General features: G+C 40.5%; 1 protein-coding gene across 3 annotated transcripts; it reads left to right on the forward strand.

Annotated features, from left to right (window-relative positions):
* Positions 1–115: 115 nt before the first annotated feature.
* setd2 (SET domain containing 2, histone lysine methyltransferase) lies at positions 116–22,749 on the forward strand. Of its 3 annotated transcripts, none has more exons than XM_060870452.1 (23): positions 122–252; positions 1,165–1,211; positions 1,730–1,853; positions 5,577–5,598; positions 5,746–9,815; positions 10,301–10,432; positions 10,569–10,697; positions 10,786–10,909; positions 11,040–11,117; positions 11,309–11,406; positions 11,555–11,699; positions 13,191–13,325; positions 13,435–13,563; positions 14,157–15,326; positions 15,452–15,500; positions 15,629–15,860; positions 17,055–17,772; positions 17,914–18,039; positions 18,328–18,464; positions 19,827–19,938; positions 20,532–20,606; positions 20,695–20,796; positions 21,126–22,749. In XM_060870452.1, the coding sequence occupies exons 3-23, from the start codon at positions 1,825–1,827 to the stop codon at positions 21,285–21,287; spliced, it is 7,974 nt and encodes a 2,657-aa protein (XP_060726435.1). In that variant the 5' UTR covers positions 122–252; positions 1,165–1,211; positions 1,730–1,824; the 3' UTR covers positions 21,288–22,749. The 3 variants fall into 3 exon arrangements, with proteins under 3 accessions (XP_060726433.1, XP_060726435.1, XP_060726434.1); XM_060870451.1 differs by having other exon boundaries at positions 129–252; positions 1,108–1,211; XM_060870450.1 differs by lacking the exon at positions 1,165–1,211 and having other exon boundaries at positions 116–252.
* The last annotated feature ends 817 nt before the right edge of the window (positions 22,750–23,566 follow it).

Genomic DNA, 23,566 nt, shown 5'->3' on the forward strand with positions numbered 1-23,566 from the left:
ATCGGATTAACTCGCGTCTGCTATTAATTCAAAACTGACTTGACCCTAAACGCGTCCACTTTATACGTAGGACGACTTGCTTTTGAGGACAGTTAGCAGTTAGCAGCTAGCTGGCGAGCGCTCGGTGAAGGCTAGTCGGCTATCCCGTGTGGATTTGACGTTTGATGGTGGATGTTTATTAAACACCCGAAAGAGATTACCACTCTTGGTGTCGACGATGGGGGATTTACCTGAACTAGGCCAGAGTCCAAAGTGAGTATTTTCTCGGTGTTTACATTCCCTTCTAACAATTGAATTAACTTATAGTCTGAACACAAACATCTACAGAATGTTCCCTTGCTAGCTACAATGCTAGTCAGCCAGCGAGCTAACTAGTTCTCGTTATCCGACTGGTTTACCACGCCTGCTATCTTACTAAGAGCAGAAATCACAATAATCCGACATGCTATGGACACGACACTGTTCTCTACATAAAGGGGACTAAATAATGACTAGATACACGTAAATAAAACATACATTTAGCCATCAGTATTGTTGAACTAGCCGACTTTGTTTTTTTTTTTTGTTTTTTAGCATTCGTTAACCTCATACATAACTGGTTAATGGCACCATATTTGCTTAACTAAACTAAATAAAGTACGTGAGCTAAACCTCGTTCAAATCACTTCAAACACACAGAAAAACGGAGAGACAAAACGTCAAAATCATATCAGACATTACAATCTATTTGTCGCTAACACGGACGGATAGAAAGGCCTAGATGTTAGGCCTCAGATCCGCGGTGTATATTTTACAACCCCCACATCTCCTTCCTGTGTTTTTTCGTTTATTGGGGTAATTCTCGTATACTGCCTTGTTTTAAACCCCAGCACATTTTTACGCCCTTGTACACGATTGTCCTGTTTCCAACAACCGAGAATAGATAAAAGGTTAACGTGAGCTAAATCTACATTATTATTTGTCCACTTGGGATTATGTTTATGCGTTGGATGTCTTTATACTCAGTAGAGATTAAAACATGGATATGTTGCTGTGCATCAGTTTCAGTATCCATTCACTATACGACCTGGGTTTTGTTTTGTGTTTGTTTATTTTATTTAATTATAGCATCGATCGAGCAAGCACAATATTGAAGCTCTGCTATCGTTTTCTGCACATTTTAAGGCTTTTTCCTCTCTGAAACAAAAGGTATCTTCTGTGACCAAGGACAGGTATAATAACCTCATGTTTACACTTGTTTACACTTCATTCAGAAAGATTTCTCAAAAAATGTATTTTCTGTACGTTTTATCAAGTGTAGCTCAGACCCTGTACCATTCTCCTGAGACCTGTTTACTTCTGGGTTGTTGTTTTTCCAAAGTCTTACAGGATATTTGCATGTTTATGCAGTGTGAGCTTTTCCTTTGGCATCAACTGTTGTACATCTTCACATTAACACTAACAGCTCTTTTTTTTTTCCCATTAAGTATCAAAGTTCTTTTCTTGATCTGGGTATATAACACACCACACAAACAAGTTTGCTCTTGCCATAGCCTAATTACACCAACACAGTGTGTTTGCATTAACAGGTATCGTTCCCTGTGCAAAAGTAAGATTTTGTAAACATTGAGGTTCAATCCAAACAAATCAGCATCAAGTTAGAAAATGAAGCGAGAAATGGTACAAAAGAGCAGGATTGAAAAGGTGTGCGGAAGTAATGATTCACGTCTGTGTTGTTGCTCATCTTTAGGTGTTGCATTACATCAGAGAGCGTGCTTCTCTGAGCTGCTCTTATCCAAGTGAGGGAGCTTCCATCAAGGTGCTCCTCGCTCGGCCTGCCTCAAAATGGATGCACTGCTGAATCCTGAACTCAGGTAAGCTTTGCACCTGTCACTAAGCAACTATGAGGAAGGTTAGAGTTACATGTTGCTTCTGACTGGATTTAACGTTTCCATTTTGTTATATATTTGAATATATATTGTTATGCGGAAACACTCCTAGTACGTTTCCCCATTTTAGCTCATAATAATAGGACAGCGATGACCAGGATATCATGATCACTGTTTTGTCTAAAGTTAGTGTGTCTAGCCAGGCTGGAGTGAAATTATAATCCAGGTCCATACATGAACTAGTCCTTTATCAGTGATGTATTTTAGAGGCCTGGACAATTAAATAATGCAGAGCTAAATTATTTACTACTCTTGGCTCGCTTTGTTTTGAGTTGTCAGCTGTTTTCATAATCAAAGAAATTTCAAAGCTTAAAAGACTTGCATGTGGCAGCGTTACCCTTCTCGCATCACCTTTGATTTATTTTCCTCTATGCGCACCTTCAAAGGCAGACTGCTTTCGTTGTCTCCCTCAAAGAATTCATTCTTGATTTATTGTTTTGAAGATGACAACAAAGGGTGACGATAAAGAATTTATCTGAACTGTGCATGTGCATATAATATTATATATTTTCTGTTAATCATTTCTCTGCTCCGATTCAGTTTAGCTCCGGTTCTAGTTTGGGTCATGCTGCAATCCTAGTGTCAGTGCTACTTTCTGTACCTTCCTGCACAACCATCACAGTAATTCATCAGTGGTGTTTTGGAGCTGTGAACATCAGCTGGTTACACTTACAAATGAAAACAATTTTTTTATCTGAATGCAAGTGTGCTTATTTTTTTTCAGGTGTGTGTTTATATGCATATATGCTTATATGCTTACACATGCACGTGCACAAAAAGCTTACAACAAGGATTTCATTTGTAAAACTAGCCCTCAAAGGTGATTTTAAATAAGAGTTCAGATTGCATCCAATTGCATTTGGCCCACACTTTTGAGAATTCAGTGTGATCAAAATTGACTTCACATCATGTATTTCTGGATACTACTTTTATGCCAACTGATTTGTCTTTCTTACCAACATTAGTCTGTGCTAGGCTTGTGTTAGCACACAGGTCATATTTCATGGTCATAAAATCCAGTGATGTTTATTGCAGATTATTTCAAATTTTCCAGCCCTGCCAACCATTTAGCATTTTATGTCTCACTCAAAAATACTCCAGAAAAGCGTTCTTTTTCTTCCAAATACAATGGGAGATGAGCCAATTGACATGTATATCTGGAATGAATTGTGTAGGTGTTCTGAGCACTCCACTCTTAAGAGACACTTACTGGAAGCACACTTAGCAAAATCTTACAAGCTCCTGGCTCACATAGTGCCCTCGCATTCTATATATTTAATGTTAGTTTACTATATTTATTATAGCATGACCAAAACAGAACTTTGTTTTTGGATGATGTGAAAATGTGATTTCAAGATGGGGCTTTTTTTTGTTGGTTCCAAAAGTATTAAGAAGACCTACAAAAAAAGAGAGAATTCTTTCTCTTGCTTGTTTGGGTTTTTTGTTGTTGGTGGGTTTTTTTTTTTGAGGTGAGAGCAGCATCATAATGTCAGTCATGTGGAAATTAGACCACCTGTTAAAGGATTTTTATATATATATATATATATATATAATTCCTCTCTTTTATACGCTACAAATTTTGGATGATTAAATTGTGTATTTTTTATAAAGTAAAATCACTAACACAACTGACTTTACAAAATATTTTTGAGATGATTGCAGTACAAAGACAGTTGTTTAAGCATTTATTAAGCATAAACAGCTTATAAGTGATTGATTATAAAGGATGCACTGAAAACTCGCTCTCACATACTGTTTGCGTCTGTCATTGTGAATTGTATTATGAAGGTCACAGAAAGAAATTATTCTCTGAGGATCACGTAACCTAGTTTTTGGATCAGATCCTTATTTAGTTCCTAATGAGAAACGATATTCTTGTTTTCAGGTTGAAAGTTACATTTGTGTGTATTAACCAAACCACTGTACAAGGAAATGTATCAGCGTTTCCCACATGGGATACAGGGTTCGTAGGGAATGGTTCAGTTCTTATTATATTTTAAAAATATATATGTTTACAGGTGGGGGGAAAGAATAAATTAGCTAGCCTATGGGGCAAATGAAAGCCCCGCTGTGTCTGATATTTTGGCTGCCTAGCAACCAACTAATAATTTAAATATGATAAGCTAGTTAGGTGCATTAATGTCAACTAATGAAATGAGTGAATCTGCAAATCCCTGGGTAGGAGATGGTTCTGCATCGCCACAGTCTCCTACAAATGTTCCAAATGGTCTTGGATAGATCTCTTTTTATCACCTGACATGCTGTTAGAAGAGTTGGACTGTACTGTTTCATATCCCTGTGTATCCATGCATGTTGTGCATTTGTAAGAAAAATAAATAAATTCTGTTGTCTGTAATTTAGCAAGAGAAATTAACAAGAGAAATGAATCGTGCTTGGCAGCTTAGTAAAGTGCAGCTTAAAAACCTGCCAGGTGTTGCCATGTATCATCACAAACACAACCTGATCTTAATTACACTGACTTTCATCTATCTACAATATTCTTCTGTTTGAAAATGAACCTTAAGACTGCAATAAAGCGAACTATTCCAAGTGATTGCATGATGGAACAGGATGTGTGTTCTCAATAAACTAGCAGGAGAAAATCAGCAGCAGCTGCTATGCTTATGTTTTGTAGCTAGTTCAGTATAACATAACAGTTTTCTGTTTGATATGCAACATTATTTCGAGAGATTCTTGATTGTTTTGATAATGGCTAAACATCATGGTCTGCTCTGCTACCGCCAAAGTGTGTGGAAAGTAAGAGCTGACTATGAATGCTTCACGGTTTCTTTACAACAAGAACTAATTACAACAAGCAATTAATCTGCCATATTGAAAACAAGTTGTTTATTTCAATAAATGGATTAATAAGATCTTTAATCTAGGGCTGGGCGATATGGCTGAAAACTGTATCACGATGTCAGTGTTTCATATTGGTCGATATCGATAATTACTGATATTTTATAAGGACCAGGAGAAAAATATTACATTTAAACATTTTTATTTTAAACTTCACCTTCCTCTGATCATAATCCCCTCAGTTATCAAGACAGAAATGTCAACAATGTTGACAACAACAATGGAAAACTCAAATAATTCAAATGTAAACGTAAGTCTAAAAAGGTGACATTTCCTCTTCTATTTACAATTTCCTCGCTCGCTGCGGCTCATTTTCTGCTTATCAGTCCGGTTACTGAAGAGGAATCCAGCAGACCAGCACGGGACAACGATATGTCGCAACCAAACTTGATACTGATACATGGTTAGCGTGTCACTCCCTACGTTGCTAGGTTACCAGAGAGTGAGTGCCTTTGTTAATGCAACCAAAGTTGCGTCGCAACATCTGTTTTCTTCCGACAAAGGATAAAAAATATCGAACACATTTTTTATTGATATCGATCACGTGTCTTTCGCGATACATATTGTTATCGTTTTATCGCCCAGCCCTAATTTAATCTTATATTTTCACTCTGAATATACATGTATCATGTATAACCTGTGTGTGGAAACACTGATCATTGTTCTACTAGTGTTAAGTGTAAACCATTTTACATAATGTCAAACCAGTTTTAGTCTTATTTTCTTCATTCCAAAATATTAATACAAATTTTCCTCTTTCCTTTGCTTGTTGCTGCTGCTGAACTTCAGGGAAAAGACACTTGATGGTTCGGTATGCAAGTTTCCTTACTTCAAAATCATTCTGATTACTGTTCATTCTATTGTAAACCTTTCTCTTACCATTTGGTTGGTAAATATGAAGTTCAAATGTTGTACTAATTGCGGAATATATATTGTGCCCTTTTTTGTTCATCCCCAGATTAAGGTTGAAAACACCTCAAAGCAAGTCATATTTAAAGGCCTTGCCCCTAGAGTTGTTTTAACAAACCATCTCCTGCCTAAAGGAACAAAGACTAAAGTGAACCTTGAGGAACAGGGTCGACAGAAGGTCTCCTTCAGCTTCACCCAGACTAAGAAACCACGTCAGAAAGTGTTCCTTGTCCCACCAAGTCCAGAGAAAGCGGCAACTGAGATTTCACCTGTAGTGCAGTCTACAAATTTACCCTCTGCAGACCTGACAGGACAGAGTGCTGAAAGCAAGAATGAGCAAACTGATCCCTCTGTTGTAGCCACAGTCGTGGCCGAATGCCAGGCAGCACAGCCCCTTTTACCCCTCCCCTCCAAATTGAAACATGACATAGTGCATTTCAAGAAACAGTTTCTAAGCGTGTCTGTTGTTGAAGATCATCCCATTGTCAGTGCTGTTTTAAACGATACCACCTTGGAGAACGAAGTTTTAGTTAGATCTTCAGCAAGGATTGAAGGTGAACCCTCTGTTGCTCTGTTTCAAATCAACTCTGTCACTGACTGTTCTGAAAACGATATCAGAGAGGAAAGCACTAAGGAGGAATTAGACACTCACCTTAAGGGACCAACTGATTCCTCCCATATTGGGACAGAGTGTAAGGATAGTAATTCTGAGCCTGAACATAGCAAAAATGTCCATCAGTCAGACAATATTTTGCCAAGTAGTGACTTTGATGGTGGGTCTGTTCGGACATCGTCTAGCCAAAAGTCTACTGACTCCAAGAGTGTGGCTAAGTGTGATAGTCAAAGTACTGTTGTTAAGAAGTTCTCAACCTCCAAAAGTGAAGTCTCAGACAAATCCAGATCTGATAAGAGAGATGAGAAGGATGAAAAAGGGTCTAGTCGATGCAAATCAGAAAGAGATTCCAGACACACATCCTCAAGAACTTCACGCTCTGACCGAAGGAGAACCAAGAGTCGGTCACGATCTAGATCCCGGAGTTCTCGAACAAGTTCTTCCTATTCCAGGTCTGAGAGATCAAGAAATGAAAGACCGTCGAGGTCAGATAGGTCACATTACCATGATTCTGAAAGGAGATCCCACAGAAGTTCTCGTGAACGAAGGAGGTCTCGCTCCCGAGGTGAGGGCAGATCCCGGGACAGCTCTGACTCCGAAGATGATCTCAGGAAGCCCAGGACTCGAGGAAGCGATTCAAGTCGATCCTCCACATACTCTAGCTCACAAAGAGATTTGAAGACATCCTGTCATTCAAAGTCCTACAGGGACTCAAAATCTGACCCAAAATCTTCTCATTTGTCAGAACTGGACAAAAGAACACAATATTCAAGAACAGAAAGATCTGGGAGAACTAGTGGCTCTGAACCTAGTAAAAGAAGTTCTCCTGAGACTGAAGCCAGTCATAAAAAGTCCAGTTCCCATTCAAAATCGGAGGTCCATGGTAAAACATCTAACTCAAATGACATGTCACGGTCGGAAAAAAAGGTCCAAAAAACCAGTGGGAGCTCGGACTCTGATGATGAGCACAAAACCAAAAGTCAATTTCATGGCTCAGACCACTCTACTAGGTCATCTGTTAAAAAAACAAATAATTCAGAGTCAAAGTCAAGTAGTATTGGAACAGATGGACAATTAGTAGCAAAAGTAAATATTAATGCTGAACTTCCACACTTGGATTCTGACAAAACCATGTCTCAGGGAGAATTCAACAATGTGCATTTGTGTTCCCAATATGAAGAAATCAGTCGGTCTAAATTAACAAACAGTTCTCCCGAACAAACGCAGCATATTACCCTAATGGACAATTTACAAAGTCATGTCGAATTTCAAGGTGTAATCAAAGATTCCGATGGTACAGAAAAGTGTCCAGCTGTCAGTGAAATAAATATTAGTAAACGTCACCTTACTCTTGAGGACATTTCTTTAGCGGATGATCAACTTGGAAGACCGACAGACATCCAAAAAGAAGTCCAATCTTTGAAAGAGGCACAGACTAAAGTGGCAAATGTTGGTACCTTTTACAAAACTAATGATTCTTCTAGCTTGAATGAGCCACTTTATCCAGGCTACACCCCTAGTCAGGATTTAATAGGTTCATTGGCAGACACTCTTTCTGTGAAAGAATTACCACCTGGAGAATGCTTGAAACCTAACACTAAATTTGTTTCCCAGATGTTTCTCAGTAAGGAAGACAATAGACTTACCATGAGTGCCGAAACCTCTCCAAAAGTTATCGAGCAGTTATACATCAAGCCTGAACCGACAAATGCTGCGGAAATTAAACACAAGTCTGCCCATGTTAAAAAGTCACGGTGGGATATTGTTGGTGAAGACACTTCAGAAGCTCAGACCCCCCAAAAGATGGTAAACAATGAGACCTCCTCTGTGAAAAAGGTCATTTCAGTTAAAAAAATAGAATATAACAATCATACTAGCCATGAAGAAATGTGCTCAAAGAAAGAGGAATTTATGATGCGGTCACTAAAATCTGAGCTAGATGAACAGACAGGCAAGGCCACAACAGATTTGGAGAAAGGAATTAAGCATGATCCTGATCAACCTTTTGTTGCTGATATACAACAAACCATTGAAGTTTTTGATCAAATAGCGGGCAGGTCTCTGGCAAATCAAGTTCCTCTGAAAGCTAATTGCAGTGCAGATGTTATTCATTTTGTTCAGAAATACGCCAATTCTGACAAAGCGTACAACAATGACCCATATAAGCCTTTGACACAAGAGTCTGTGTCGTTCAACTGTGATGATAAAAGCCACAGTGAGGAAAGTGAAACTGACGAATCTGACTCTGATTCAGATGACGGACAGGTCTCGCTGAAGCGGCTGCACTCTGTGGTGGTTGTGCCAAAGAATTCTACTATTACCCTTGAGACAACTGACCACCCAACACCACCAGCTAGCCTATCAGCTCTCTCCGGACAGCTAACCTATCAGGCAAATGAGTTTAATATAAGCATTAACAGTGAAATTCCTAATAGTCTCAACACTCTAATAAAATCTGTAGAATGTTCAGGTGACGGACTCAAACACAACGTCTTTTCAGTCACTGAGAATAAAGGCATGCCTTCTTTTCAAACACCCTACCAGTCCCAGAGCAACTTGGTTGACAGCACTAGCCAATCTGAGGCAACCACTACACTGGCTCACATAGACCGGACCTGCACTGTCAAAGAAAGACCAAAGACTTGTGTCCCAACTGATCTAGTACCTACCTATACTCCGAGAGAGGCTGAATCAGGTTGTCACCAGTGTCTTGATAATCCAGACAGCTGGCATGGTAGAAAGGGAGAAAGAGAACAATTTGGAGACTTTAGTTGCACGGACAGTCTCCGGCCCCAGAATGGTTTGAACCTGGATTGTGACATCAACCAAACAGAGCAGCCCAGCAGCACATTTCAGCAGCCAGACAGCAGTCACACTACTCAACAGCACTGCCAGCTAGGAAGTGCATTTACCAGGCAAGATAGTGGTTACTGGACCCAGGCAAATATCTCTGATAAAAACATGCCAGTCAATATGCTTGTGCCTTCTCTTTGTCATGAGTCAGTGTGCCAGATTCACCCTGACTCTTTAACTAATGACCTTGAGGAGTTTTATGAAGGAAAATCATTTGGACTTGGTAGTGTTGTTTTACAATCTAGAAAACCTCCAGCATCTTCTGCATTTGTCCAAACAAATGAGATAACCAGCAATTGCGGCTTTGTAACGGCCATTGCGGAGAGTCAGATCATCTCCAGGCCTCCAAGGGAAGGCAACCTAAAGCCTCACAGAGGCCGGGGCCCACCCAAGAAAAGACGGCCAGAACTTGAGTCAGAATCAGACAACGAGGCAGAGGCAGGTCTCGCCTGTAAGCGAGAATGTTTAGAGGAGCGCGAGAGCTGCAAGGTCACAAAAGAAACCAAGGTATCCTCACAGCAAGAAGAAATACAAAGACCACTGCTTAGTCTGAAAGAATTTATGGATCCTGTTGTCTGGAAGGAAAAATCAAAGCAAAAAAAGATGCCTCCTTATTTTGATCTTATTGAGGAAAATCTCTACCTGACAGAACGGTCAGTATCTCTTCTGGAATAAATCTCAACTTTATTTTTTTTTTCTTTTGTGTCCTGAAGGCTAGTGTATAATATTTAGTATAGAATATTAAGTACAGCAATGTTTAATGCATTTGCATATGCAGTGAAATATCAGAAACTAATATGAAATGAATCTAGAATTATGAAAGGTTTTATGTAAATCTAAAATCATGTGTATTGCATTAGAGAAAATTTCAGATCGTGGCATCTGTGGGCATTATTATGATTTACATTGTTTGTTAAATGCATCCAAGTTCAGTAGAAACCAAGGATCTTTTATACATACATACTTATGTAGCTAGCTTGGAATATTGCCTAGAATATTTATTTGTTTAATTGTTACTAGGTTAATAGGTATTTTTTTTATAAATATCTGTAAAATAACGAATGTCTTCTGAAAATGATTCCACTGAAAAATTCTAAGTAACTGACAACAATCCAATCTATTTAAAAAAAAAAAACAGCAAGAAGAACAAGTCTCATCGAGATATCAAGCGAATGCAGTGCGAGTGTGCTGTCCTTTCAAGAGAGGAGCGAGCACGAGGTGTTATGGCTTGTGGAGAAGATTGTTTGAATCGCCTGCTGATGATTGAATGGTATGAGGTCACACTTTGTAAAGTTTTGCTTAAGCATTATACATGTTGGTTTAGCTTTGAGAGTTTATTACTAAAAGTAATAATTGTTTAAAAAAAAAAAGGTTCATCGACAGGTATTGTTTCTCTTTCTCATAAGCTCGTCACGGTGCTTAAACGGCGTATATTGCTCAAATCGGCGATTTCAGATGAAGCAGCATGCCGATTTTGAAGTAATTCTCACTGAAAGCAAAGGTTGGGGTTTGAGAGCTGCCAAAGACTTACCGCCGTACGTACCAAGCACAAATGAGACCAATACATCATAAAGGATACGCCGTGTCTCAATAAAAAAAAACTTTTATGCTGATTTAATCCAGGAACACGTTCGTGTTGGAGTATTGCGGTGAGGTTCTGGATCACAGAGAGTTCAAATCACGTGTAAAAGAGTATGCTCGCAGCAAGAACATCCACTACTACTTCATGGCTTTGAAGAATAACGAGGTGAATTTGTGCCCTTTGTTCAAACAGACATGTGCTATAAAACAGACATGTGCTATCATAAACGCATGCATTTTTTTAAAATTGGGTTACTTTCAATTTGAAAGCATTTTATCGTTCATGTCATTTACAGATCATTGATGCCACGCTGAAAGGCAACTGCTCAAGGTTTATGAACCACAGCTGTGAGCCCAACTGCGAAACTCAGAAGGTTAGTGCTGTGCTAGCATGCTGACCAGCAGGCTTAAAATGGTTTAAAAATGTAATTAATTAATAATTCATTCTTAGTGGGTTTTTATTTGTACATGTGCCATTAGGGTGAATTTTCATGGTCTTTTTAAGTTCTTATTATTCAAACAAGAACATTTTGTATTTTTTAAATCATATTGTTTTCTCCTACAGTGGACTGTGAACGGTCAGCTCAGAGTTGGCTTCTTTACCACCAAAACTGTAAAGGCTGGGACAGAGCTCACTTTTGATTACCAGTTCCAAAGATATGGGTAAGTTTGCTGCATTTATTTTCGTCGTGCAACTGCAATGTAAAGCTATACATTCAGTTCAGGTTTCAGTTTGTTGCTTTTATCTCTGAAGGAAAATAGGCATAACATTTTATCTTTTTAAAAAAAATCGAAATGTTTTATCTTCCAGGAAAGAGGCACAGAAGTGCTACTGTGGAGCACCGAGTTGTCGTGGCTTCCTGGGTGGAGAGAACCGTGTCAGTGTACGGGCTGCAGTTGGAAAGAAGCAAAGGGAACGATCTCGGAAGAAAGAAGCTGTCAGTGCACTGACTACAGTAAGTGGCTTTGGCCCTGACGATGTACAGCCTATTTAATGGAAGCAACAAAGGTTAAACGGATCATCATGGCTGCAAGCCTATTGACCATTATTGTATAACACGCAATCAAATCAGACATGCTCCTTTCTCTGGATAATTGCCACACTGATCTATTAAAGATGGTGTTATTAAGAGGAAGACAGGCTGATTTGGTTCAGATGTGTACCTGGAACTTGTTAATTGTTCTGAGATTTCAAGTGGCTCTTTCTGTCCATAAATATTGGTCCAAATTATTTTTTGTTGTTTTTTTTCTTTTTTTTTTTTTTAATTACCAAGACCGCAATTACCGAACTTTATTCAGAGTGTTGAAAAGCAGTGGAAACAAAGCTGCCCACCGTCTCGTATTTCGCAACAAGCACAGACATCTGGTAAAGTCGCACGTGTGAGCCGTACAGATGTGTGCATTTCACTGGCAGCGAATGGAAACTGAAGAGTAAATGCTTGGAAACAGCATATTTTACTGAGGACCATACAGAGGACTTTATGCTTGAAACTTGACTTATGCACTGATGTCCTAGGGTCTGAATGAAAACAAGCAAGTGTTGATTGTTCTACATTAAAGTGCACAGATTTTGTAACATTTTATTTGTTAAGTATTAAGTATAAGTTTATTTTCCATATCGTCGCTGTCGGGCGGAATCCTCGTATCTCCAAAACCGTTATTTTTCAGGAAATTAAAAAAACGCCGTACCTTATCTGCAGTGCACAGGGTTTAGTCCGCGTTACAGTGGATTGTCTTGCACTAAATTCCTGTCCTCAGACGAGCACCAGAACTAGCGGGGGTCAAGATTTTTTTTCTTTGAGCCCAGTGTTTTGAAGACATTTACCTCAGAAGACGTGTTGATTCGTTGCGACTCTTCTTGAGAATAAATATGCCGCGAATCTCTCCCGCGGAGTGAGGAAGAGGTGCACAGTTGAAGTGTCCAATGGAGTTATGAGATTTGCGCTCAAGCTATTTTCAAGACTTTAGATTGGTTAATAACTTGTAAAAATAACAGACCCACGTGGGGACTGACCAATAGCATCGATATGTGAAAAAATATGAAATTGACAAAATTTGGACATACGAGGTTTCCGCCCAAACAGAGACGATTTATTAAATCTTCATTTAAAATGAGATATTTGTTTAATTTTTTTGATGTTTTTGACTGTTAAGCTAAAATTATTTATTTTATTTATTTTTATTTATTATGTTTTTAAATTACAGTGGTTAAATTGAAACTTTTGTTACTTGTCGCTGTTTAAAAAGGTTAATATCATTGATCAATAATTATCAATATCAAATGATATGAGACATTATATTTATGATAAACCTTTTAGTTGTATGGTCCAGCAAGGACGTCATTGCCATAAAAGCAGCTTCAATATCAGTAACAACTGCTTACATTAGCTTTGTTATTGTGTTGGCCCTTAGTACTCATGTTGTATGTTTTTATCTCCATATTACAGGTGGACGAGGAGCTGGAGGCTCTGCTAGAGAATGGGGAAGGTCTAAGTGATGAGAAACAAGTAGTTTCTCTCTGCAGACTCATGGTGCGTGTGGAAACTATGGAGCAGAGACTCACTTGTGTTAAACTGATCCAGGTAGGTGCCACATTAAAACATGAACTAGTAATACATTTGTTATTTTATCTTCAGGACAATGATGTTGCTTCATTTTATTTTTCTCACTTGCTGTGTTTTATATGTGTAGAATACTACAAATTCTTCATGCCTCAAGCAGTTTTTGGATCATCACGGTCTCTCATTGTTGTGGATATTCATGGTCGATCTCTCAGAAGCCAAAAGCAACTCTGGTAATAACCTCAAACTGCAAATGGAGGTAAATGTGCATGACACACACACACACACACACAAAACATTTAGCCACTAAGCTCCAAATGGATATTCTTGATGGTTTTGGTCTTCACAGAATATTGAAGTACTTTGTAAGGGGTGGTATTTTTGTTAGTCTTAGTTGAACAGGAGTAATACAGCAATGTAGAAGACGATACACTTTACCACCTAGATTATGCTAGTATCATTCCTCTTCAGCTTTATTGTCACCTAATATGGCTAAGCAGCAGAAGAGGTGGGCATTTCCTACATTTTTCTGTAATTTGCTGTTTTGTAAACACTCATAATGTCTCTGGAGAACATCCTGGGAATAGCACAAGTAATAAACCAATCCTTGACAGCAAAAAAGGTTCACCAATTATATTGGGGGTGTCTGATTTTGATATTTATTTGTTGTAATAAACAATATATGCAGATTTTATGCACGGGTTTGTCTCATAATTTTAATAATAAAGCAAAATAAAATATACTATTACATTTTGTTATCTGGTATACAGTATAGCAGCACAAGCGTTTACCTTTTTTCCCCCTCTTGAAAATGCCTGAAACCTTCCTATTGTATCGTCATGATCTGCACAGATAATGAAGGCATTGGTAGTGCTGCCCATTTCTACTAAGAACATGCTGGAAGAGAGCCGTGTTCTACAATACATCCAGCGCTGGGCCCAAAGCCATCCACTTGGCCAGCCTACAGAACAGGATGGTTACTCCAGTGAGAGCACCTCCCGAGCCCACACACCTCTCAACACCCCCGATGGCCCCCCTGTTAAACTGGCACCAGAGCTTGATGGAGACACACCAAAACGTGCTGTATACCGCAGATTGAAAATCATAAGTGAGAACAGCCTCGATAGCGCTCTCTCAGATGGCAGCAAGGTCTCCGATGGTAAAGAGGAAGAAGACGAAGAAGAGGAGGAGGTGGAGGAAGAGCCCTCATTAGAGGTCACATCGGACAAGGCAGAAAAAAGTGAGACCGGTGAGGAAATGGCTGTGACCCCAGAGCTGTTAGTGAAACTGGAAGCTTCAGATGCTGTGGAGAGTAGCCAGGCAAAACTAGAGATAAAGGAAGAGGTTGCTGAGGAGGTTAAAACAGAAGTGCAGGAAATTGAGGAGGAAACAACCAGCAAGACAGATGAGAACCTTCCTGTTCACATGGAGGAGAACTGTGAATCTGATCCTGCAGAAAGTCAAGTGCAGGCACCAGTCATAGATCTACCTCATGATCCCAGTGCTTCCAGTGTCCACGATGAAGTAGATGCTAGCCCCTCCTTGCACCCCCCAGATGAGAGCACTCCCAGCTCTGAGTCGTCTTCAGAGAACGAGAGTGCTGAGCTTTCAGTCACAAACAATTTGGCTCCTTCCACCATCAGCAGTGTACCTACAGAATCCCTTGATGTCAGCATACCTTCAGATAGTATGGAAACCACCCTTTCTGAGTCTACAGTTAACCCAGAAGCCTCACCCCTCAACTTGGACAACATTGCACCTAGTTCTGGTGCCAGTGCTGCTGAGAAAACGACAGCGGAAGTTACTGTAGATACCAGTCCTTCAGTTTCAGCTGTTTGCACAGCAGAGGTGCTGCCGCCGGGAATAGTGGCAACAGAGGGCACAGCAGTGGGCACACCTTCCCAGGATGAGGAGGAGGCTGTGTCAGATGTGGAAAGTGAGCGAAGCCAAGAGCCTCAGATTGGAGCTGCTGACATCAGTGAGATGGCTGCCCGCCTACTTGACAGCTGGAAAGACCTGAAGGCAAGATTGAAAAAAACCAGCAGTTACATTCTAAATTGCTATCTAGGTTATTCTTAGTATTTTAGGGTGTTAAGAAGAGAATTGTAAACAGATGCATGGTTTTTTTATGTAATTTTGTCAATCAGGAGGTGTACAGGATCCCAAAGAAGAGTCAGGTAGAGAAAGAATCAAGTGGTATGTCTGCTTATCTGACCTTATTATATAGTCGTTATGTACTGAACTTTGTTGTATCTCTGTTTAAAATCATTGTTACAGGTGTTTGTAATGTAACATGCAAATTGCTCTTAATTTTGTAAAAACAGACCGTAGTCGGGACAGAGACGCGCTGTTGACAACCCGCACCCCGTCAAGCAGTCGTGAGAGAGAGCGGGAGAGGGAAAGAGAGCGGGACTGGGACCGAGAGCGGGACTGGGACAGAGAAAAAGACTCTGACCGGTATTTGCTACGTAGTGCAGAAAGGCGGCGTAGACGAGGTTCTGCCTCTCCACCATACCAATCCCCCTACGAAAGGAGCAGCCGCAGAAATGAAGACCGGTGAGACATGCAATACACTGCGACACTAATGCACGTTTTCCACTGAGGCAGCTTGAGTGCTGGTTCAGAGCCAGAGCCTAATTTAAAATCAGTTCTTTCTTTTTCGACACCCAAAGCACCGGCTCTGAACCAGGAAAAGTGGTTCTTAAGTAGCACCAAAAAGTTTCTGGTCTGGACTTAAGAACCGCTTACGTCAGGGGCTGTGGGTGGGGCTACTGTTAGCATATTTGATAATGTACCTTAAGTATACTAATGTTTAATACATATCGTCGCTGTCAGGCGGAATCCTCATATCTCCAAAACCGTTATTTTTCAGAACATTAAAAAAAAGCCGTACTTTATCTGCAGTGCACAGGGTTTAGTCCGCGTTGCAGTGGATTGTCTTGCGCTAAATTCCTGTCCTCAGACGAGCACCAGAACTAGCGGGGGTCAAGATTGTTTTTCTTTGAGCCCAGTGTTTTGAAGACATTTACCTCAGAAGACGTGTTGATTCGTTGCGATTCTTCTTGAGGAGAAATATGCCGCGAAGCTCTCCCGCGGAGTGAGGAAGAGGTGGACAGTTGAAGTGTCCAATGGAATTATGAGATTTGCGCTCAAGCTATTTTCAAGACTTTAGATTGGTTAATAACTTGTAAAAATAACAGACACACGTGGGGACTGACCAATAGCATCGATATGTGAAAAAATATGAAATTGACCAAATTTGGACATACGAGGTTTCCGCCCGACAGCGACGATATTTACTTTACCGCAATATGCTCAATTATCAGCACACATGATAGTAGGAAGCTACATGCTAAGGCTAACTTTTTTCTGTTAATGATAAAATAATGTTATTTAGTTTCTCGAGTGCAACCTCCATTTATACAAATTACATGGAGCTGCACGTACACGTTGGATTCGCCGCGTTTGGATGCCAATGTAGGTCCGCAAAGCCATGAGCATTAACAGTAAAGCAACATCCGCCATTGTTGATTTATTTGTGTTTGCCGCTGCCGCGCTAAAGTTGCTGGGAAACGTGACCGCCGGTGGAAAGGCAACCGGTTCTTAGAAGGTTCGCCAGTGGAACCAACTTTGCACCAGCACTAGCTCCGAACCAGCACCCGGTTCTTTTTGGTGGAAAAGGGGCATAAGTCTTTACACTATCTTTTTCTTTAATTTTACCATCTGACTTTTTTGTGGCTTTTTCTTTAGCTATGATTCAGCTAGCAGTAGTAAGAAATCTCGAACCAAGGAGGCTCGTACCAAGCTTTCCACAGAGGAACGACGGAAGCTCTTTGAACAGGAGGTGGCTCAGCGAGAAGCCCAGAAACAGCAGCAGCAACAGCAGCAGCAACAGCTACAGAGATTAGCATTCAGTACTCTTGTGTATCCCTCAAGCCCAAGTTTCATGAATTATCCACCTGGTTACCCTATTCAGACATATGTGGACCCAACTAATCCCAATGCGGGCAAGGTGCTATTACCTACACCGCCAATTGACCCTATGTGTGTGACTACAGCTTTTGATCAGACTACTCAGTCGCTCATTACTGACCTGACTCTGGCAGCTCAGTCCCCCAACACCACACAGGCCAGCTCAGCTACAGGTCTGACACACGTGCCTGCTACACTGGAGCTGGCATCTTCTGCCCAGCCACAGCAGTTTGTCCAGCCACCCACGCCAGCTCAGGACCCCGGCATCACTGTCCTGTCAGTTCCTACACAGACAGCCGGCACCCAAGTGCAGGGCCAACAAGGATATGCAACACTTTGGGATCCCACTACACAACAGGCAGTGACTGTGCAGCCTACTCAGCAGTACTCGAACCCAGCCCAGCCACAGACTGCGATTTATTACCAAGGCCAGCCATGCCAGACAATTTACAGCATTCCTGCAGGTTACTCACAGACCAGCACTCCTGTCATTCAGGTAAGAGGCTTGAAACAACTAATACACACCGTATTAATTCAAACTAGAAATTGCCCTAGCAAAATTAAGGCTTCTGGCCCCTTCTTGTACTGCAGTGCTCAAGTAAAATGCCTATTGTCTTGTCTCTGTGTGCTAATGCAGGCATATACTGAGCCAGCCACTGGCTACTTGCATGGGCAGCAGGTCTATGCTGGTCACCAGCAGGGAGTGGTTGTCCAGCAAGGTGGCACAGTTACCACCATAGTCACCTCTCAACCTGTACAGCCGGTAGGTAATGAAGGTCAATCAGGACACCACAAGAGGGGGCTGTTGGTCCTCTGGCTGCATATTTGTGGAGGCACACAGAAACAAAAGTTACTAGCATCTAGAACATTACGCTGCTTTTAGAGAATTCTAGCTAGAAATCACATAATTTTTTTTTGTTGCTAGCTTTGTTTTAGGAATACGTTAGGTCTAAATGATACTACTAGGTCATTGTTAAGAGGGATTTAAAATTCATTGTTTCAGTTGATCAGTCTAATCGTCAAACACCCCTTCTAAATCCCTTATCTGCAGGAAATGATTGTATCCAACAACATCATGGACCTGCCTCCTCCTTCACCTCCCAAACCTAAAACCATTGTCCTCCCTCCCAGCTGGAAGGTTGCACGGGATCCTGAGGGGAAAATCTACTACTACCATATAGTCACCAGGTTATAAAATTCCTTTGCTGAGTCTGAGTCTTGTATTTTATTTGTGTTTTGTATTGAGAGTAATGTTTCTACATTAAATAAAATGTTCCACATATTTAACCTGACTTTGCACAGGAACACTGTTGCACAGTTTTCATGAGTTATGAGTAGTACACTTGTATGCCCAGTGCCTCATATATGCATCTGAAATGAATTCATGAATTCAAATGAGTATTTTAGAGTTGCCCATTTAGAATGAAACATTATAAACCCTAAAGGTGATTTAGGTTATTTATGTATTTTATGTAAAAGCACTTGTGTGGCATGTGGTAGCCTAGTGTTTAGAAGGTTTAGAAGCCTAGTGTTTAGAAGGCCAGAAGGTTGTCAGTCGATCCCAGGTCCACTAAGCTGCCACTGTTGGGGCCCCTGAGCAAGGCCCTTAACCCGCAATTGCTCAGTTGTATAAAAATTAAATAACGTAAGTCGACCCTGGATATGGGTGTCTGCCAAATGCTGTAAATTTAAATGAACTGTAAGTAGAACAGGTCCTTCACCTCTGAGTTTATTCCTTGTACTAAAAAAAAAAAACTATTCAAGAAAAACGTAGGACTAACTAACTAAAGAAGAAAAAGCTATTTAGACTTCCAAAAATCTTTTCTGTTTATTTGCAGGTTACAATGATCATTTTTATAACGTCTATAAACATTCAACCACTAGTTCTTAAGATTTTGCTCATTTAAATCTCTGCACAGAGACAGGAAGAAAAGTTCACATAATATTTTCTTGAATATTCTTGATTTCATTTATTAGAGTTTTGTTTGGAGCAGTTGCAAGTGAATTAATGAGTTTCGTTTGCGTTACTGAGGTTATTGACTAAAAACAAGACAAAACGTGTCTTAAATCACAGTTATGCTTCACAGTTAAATCACAGTTCTGTACAAAATGGAGTGTACTGAACTGCTCCAAACAAAACTCTAATAAATGAAATCAAGAATATAGAAATGCGGAATGGTGGACACTTTATGCACCAAGCTGTCTTAGCATCGTTTATGTAGCAGTGGTGCTCCAGGTGATGCTGGATGAGGGAAAATAATATCATGATTGTATTCAACACTCTAATGGACAAGACATCTTGTGTTGTGTGATTTTTTTTATTTTTCGACATTTTAAAAAATTCACCTTATTCTGATTACATTGAGCATTATGTGCATCCTGAATCTAAATCAGCTTGAATTGTGAGGTGCTGAGAGATTTCCAGCGATCCACACAGTAATCCTGATCTTTTGAATAGCTTGCTGAAATAACCTTTGTGTTCACTGACTTTGCATATTCATGACTCACATCATCTGTGTGATGTTTAATGTATGTGACTGTGGGATTTAGGCAAACCCAGTGGGATCCCCCGAGCTGGGATGGTGTCGGGGAAGAGGCCACTGTGGAGCATGAGGCTGAGATGGACCTGGGGACACCAACATACGATGAAAACCCCTCAAAGGTAATAAGCAGATAGTGTTCTTTTTCACCACTTATCTACTCTTAGAATCTTCAGGAAAGTACTTTAGAATTTGTGAAGGTCCAAAACAGGACTATAAACCGTTCTGCCGTTCTCTTTGGGGTTTGAGGTTTGCATGGGTCCTCTGGTAAATTGAAGATGTTGCACACTGTAATGGGCAGCATCTGGGACTTGTCCCGAGAGAGACAGCCCCCTTTTTATTAAGCCAAAGTACATATGTGTTTTAACTGCTCTACATTGCCTCAAGCTTAAAAAACTGGTTTTACTTTGCACTGTACATCTTTGTTAGCATTTATAATCCTTTAGGAATTGCATCTGAAGGCCACAGGGGGGCTTCTACTGCCACATCTACCATATTCCTGTCCTTTACAGAATGCTGTGCAGTGAAAATTAAAGTTGTTTGTTCCTTCTGGCTTTGCTTATTGTTTTGGATCTGCTGCCCAGAAAATCTTTGTTTTAGCTGTTTGAAACTTTTTTTTTTTAAACACAAACAAATCCCATCTGGTTTCTAGTCTTTGCCATGGAAAAAAAAAATCTGACGCATCATAAAATATAACACCTCGATTTGTTTACAGTTCTCCACCAAGACAGCCGAGGCAGACACCTCCAGCGAGCTTGCAAAGAAAAGCAAAGAGGTCTTCCGCAAAGAGGTATACTACTCACTCGAGCTTACACTAGTGCGATGCTAGCTGCTGTTTTTCTTACCTTGCTGCTTGCTTCTTTCCTTGTTATACCCAGATGTCACAATTTATTGTCCAATGCCTTAATCCGTACCGAAAGCCTGACTGCAAACTGGGGCGCATTAGTAACACCGAAGATTTCAAACATCTTGCCAGGAAGGTAAGGACTATTTTTTGGGGGTTTTTTTCTATGAAATAATAGAAATGGTAGCTGTTCTTAACAATTTTAGCATTCTTAACTCTGTAATAGAGTATCAGTGTAATGAAGAGTAAAATGAATAGTTTATTAATATCATTTGAATTTGAAAGCAGTTTCTGCTATTTATAAAGGAGGGTTACACGATAAACATTACAGAGTGAAGTGCCACTATTGTCTGGCGGTGCCTGATGAACGTTAGGTTATGGCCATCTGTTGATACCAACTTAAGCTTGTGTGTGTGTGTGTGTTTTGATTGATTGATTTTTTCTTTGCTCTTCCTTCCCCCCAAGTTGACTCATGGAGTGATGAACAAGGAGCTCAAATCCTGCAAAAACCCAGAGGACCTGGAGTGTAACGAGAACGTTAAACACAAGACCAAGGAATACATTAAGAAATACATGCAGAAGTTCGGACCTGTTTACCGGCCCAAAGAGGACACTGAGTTGGAGTAGCTTCCTTCCTCTCAGTGTCGTAGGTATCGAGCAGCAAATCACCCAGCGAATCTCTGGGGCCTCTTAGTCTATCTGTTTTTATATAGACTCTCTGACCATGTCCTTACTGCTGCTCTGGAAGTCCTGCGCTTGCACGGAAATAAGGATAATCATCCGGAAATTCTCGTAGCCAGCAAGCAGAGAAACGTGCAGAAAACGCACAAATAGGGTGCTACAGACTTTCCCCCTTCCCTTCAACCCAAGTCATCACATGCTTTTAGCCTTTTCAGCAATGACCTCTCTGCACTATGTTATTTGCTTCATGTCCGTTCACAGGACCCTCAGCAGCTCATGGCTAATGAGAACATGGGAGTTTGTTCCATTTCCCTTGTTATCTGCTTGCATGTCTTGCCAGTTGCCCTAGTTCGTATTAGAATTGTCTCAGTCAGTGGTGGCTTCTACTGGCAGTCCTTATTGAAGGAGACAGGCTTTTCTTTTACCAGCTGTTAATTCGAGACTACCAAATGACAAGAAAGACGAGTAGGTCAGGGTGCGACGGACTGCTGGAGTTTGTGAATTCTTTGTTTCGTTTTTTCGGGTATCAAGTGCGGTCTCGTGCTATCAGATTTTGCACTCATCTTCACTCAGAGCGTAAAAGCCTGGCTCTACTGCCCGGTTCCTGCAGCACACCTGAGGATCTTGGGACATTCCGTTCAGCTGCATTTTTAATAACTTTTAAAGAATTGAAGTGTGAAGGACGTTTGTTAATGCATCCATTCTCTCTGTCACTCTTGGCCACTTTTACTCTTCTCAGTGAGTAAAAAGCTGTGGCATGTAGCATTTTTTTTTTTTTTTTTTATCAACCAGTTTCTTGCTGTTTTACATAAATTCTCATTAACTTTTGCTCTTTTACTAAGCTTCAGACAGGTAAATGTGAAGCCTTCCAGGCGTGTAGTAACTTTCTCTCTCGCAATCAAGATCATCCGGACTCTTTTACTGCACCATGAAATCTCCTGTCTTTGCATTAAGTCGCATTAATCTCTCCTCCCCACTCTGAAATCATGTATTATATTGGTTTATATGTGAATATATTGAAAAATAGTTTTTTGAAATCCTTTTAAATAAGCAGAGACGTTGTAACGGACTGTGGAGATTGTGGATTATTGTGTAAATATGTGAATAAAAAACTAACAAATAAGGTCAGTCCTCAGTCCAGCCAGCAGCTAGAAGCTCTAGTGTTCCCATAGCAACCAGGATTCTTTCCCACAGCTCTGTGTTGGGTTTAAAGGGGTGTGTGGGTGGTGTGTGTTTTTTGTTGTTTTTGTCTTTTATTTTCCCCTCTCCCTTTTTATTTCTTTCTTTCTTTACTGAAAGACATTTTTTATGTATAAAATGGAGTCCCACTCCACTGTAAGTACTGTGCAAGCACATTGTCATACTGAGTGTAAAGAACATTTTAAAATAAACTGTTTTGTAAAAATAAGTCACGCGTTCTTGTCTTGGGTCTCTTGCTGTTGTTCCTACAGTTGCTGTGAACATGCTTCGTGTGTCACGTCATAGCTGCATGATGTTTAGGTTTAATACGAACGTTTAGAGCCGTACCATCGTGGCGAAAAACATCTGAGCACTTTTGAAGCCTTTGCTGTTTTCTTGCTTCCTAAAGCAGCACCATGGAGCAAGCGACATCACTGTGCAGGAACACAGCAGATGTCTGGCTCCAGTTTCGGCAGAATCAAAGTGATTCACTGTTTTCATTAGAGACTCTATAAGACTGGGATGAATATAGCTCAGACTTCTGTGCCTTCTTAGCAGCGAGCAAACCCCCCCTCCCTCTCTCTCTCTCTCTCTCTCTCTCTCTCTCTCTCTCTCTCTTTCTCTCTATTTCCCTCTTCATTTCTTCTTCTCCTCCAGTGCCAGGAATTCCAGCAGCTCTGCTCCAGACCGCAGTTAAGCAGCTCCATCTGGAGAATGCGGAGGCATGCAAAGGCGCCCAGAGCTTAGGCGATTCTCACATCCTGCTTAACAGAGCAGCCTAAGAAATCATTAACAGATTTAAGGAGAAAAGGTGCTAGGAGCTAAAATGCTGCATAAAAGTACCAGCTCCTAAGCACCAGCTGGGCCTACAGCACTCACGCTCTTCTAATCTTTAGACGGCAGGTTTTCATCTTCTGCTCACACATGGTTGTGTGTACCGAACCTGGTCAACACTGGTGTAGCATATGCATAGAAAAACAATAACAGAAATCATATAGCGCTCTTTGGACTAGAGAATAATTCCTTTGCATGCATGCGTGACTGCT

This window comes from Tachysurus vachellii, chromosome 5 (assembly GCF_030014155.1).
Source record: "Tachysurus vachellii isolate PV-2020 chromosome 5, HZAU_Pvac_v1, whole genome shotgun sequence".
Lineage (NCBI taxonomy): Eukaryota > Metazoa > Chordata > Actinopteri > Siluriformes > Bagridae > Tachysurus > Tachysurus vachellii.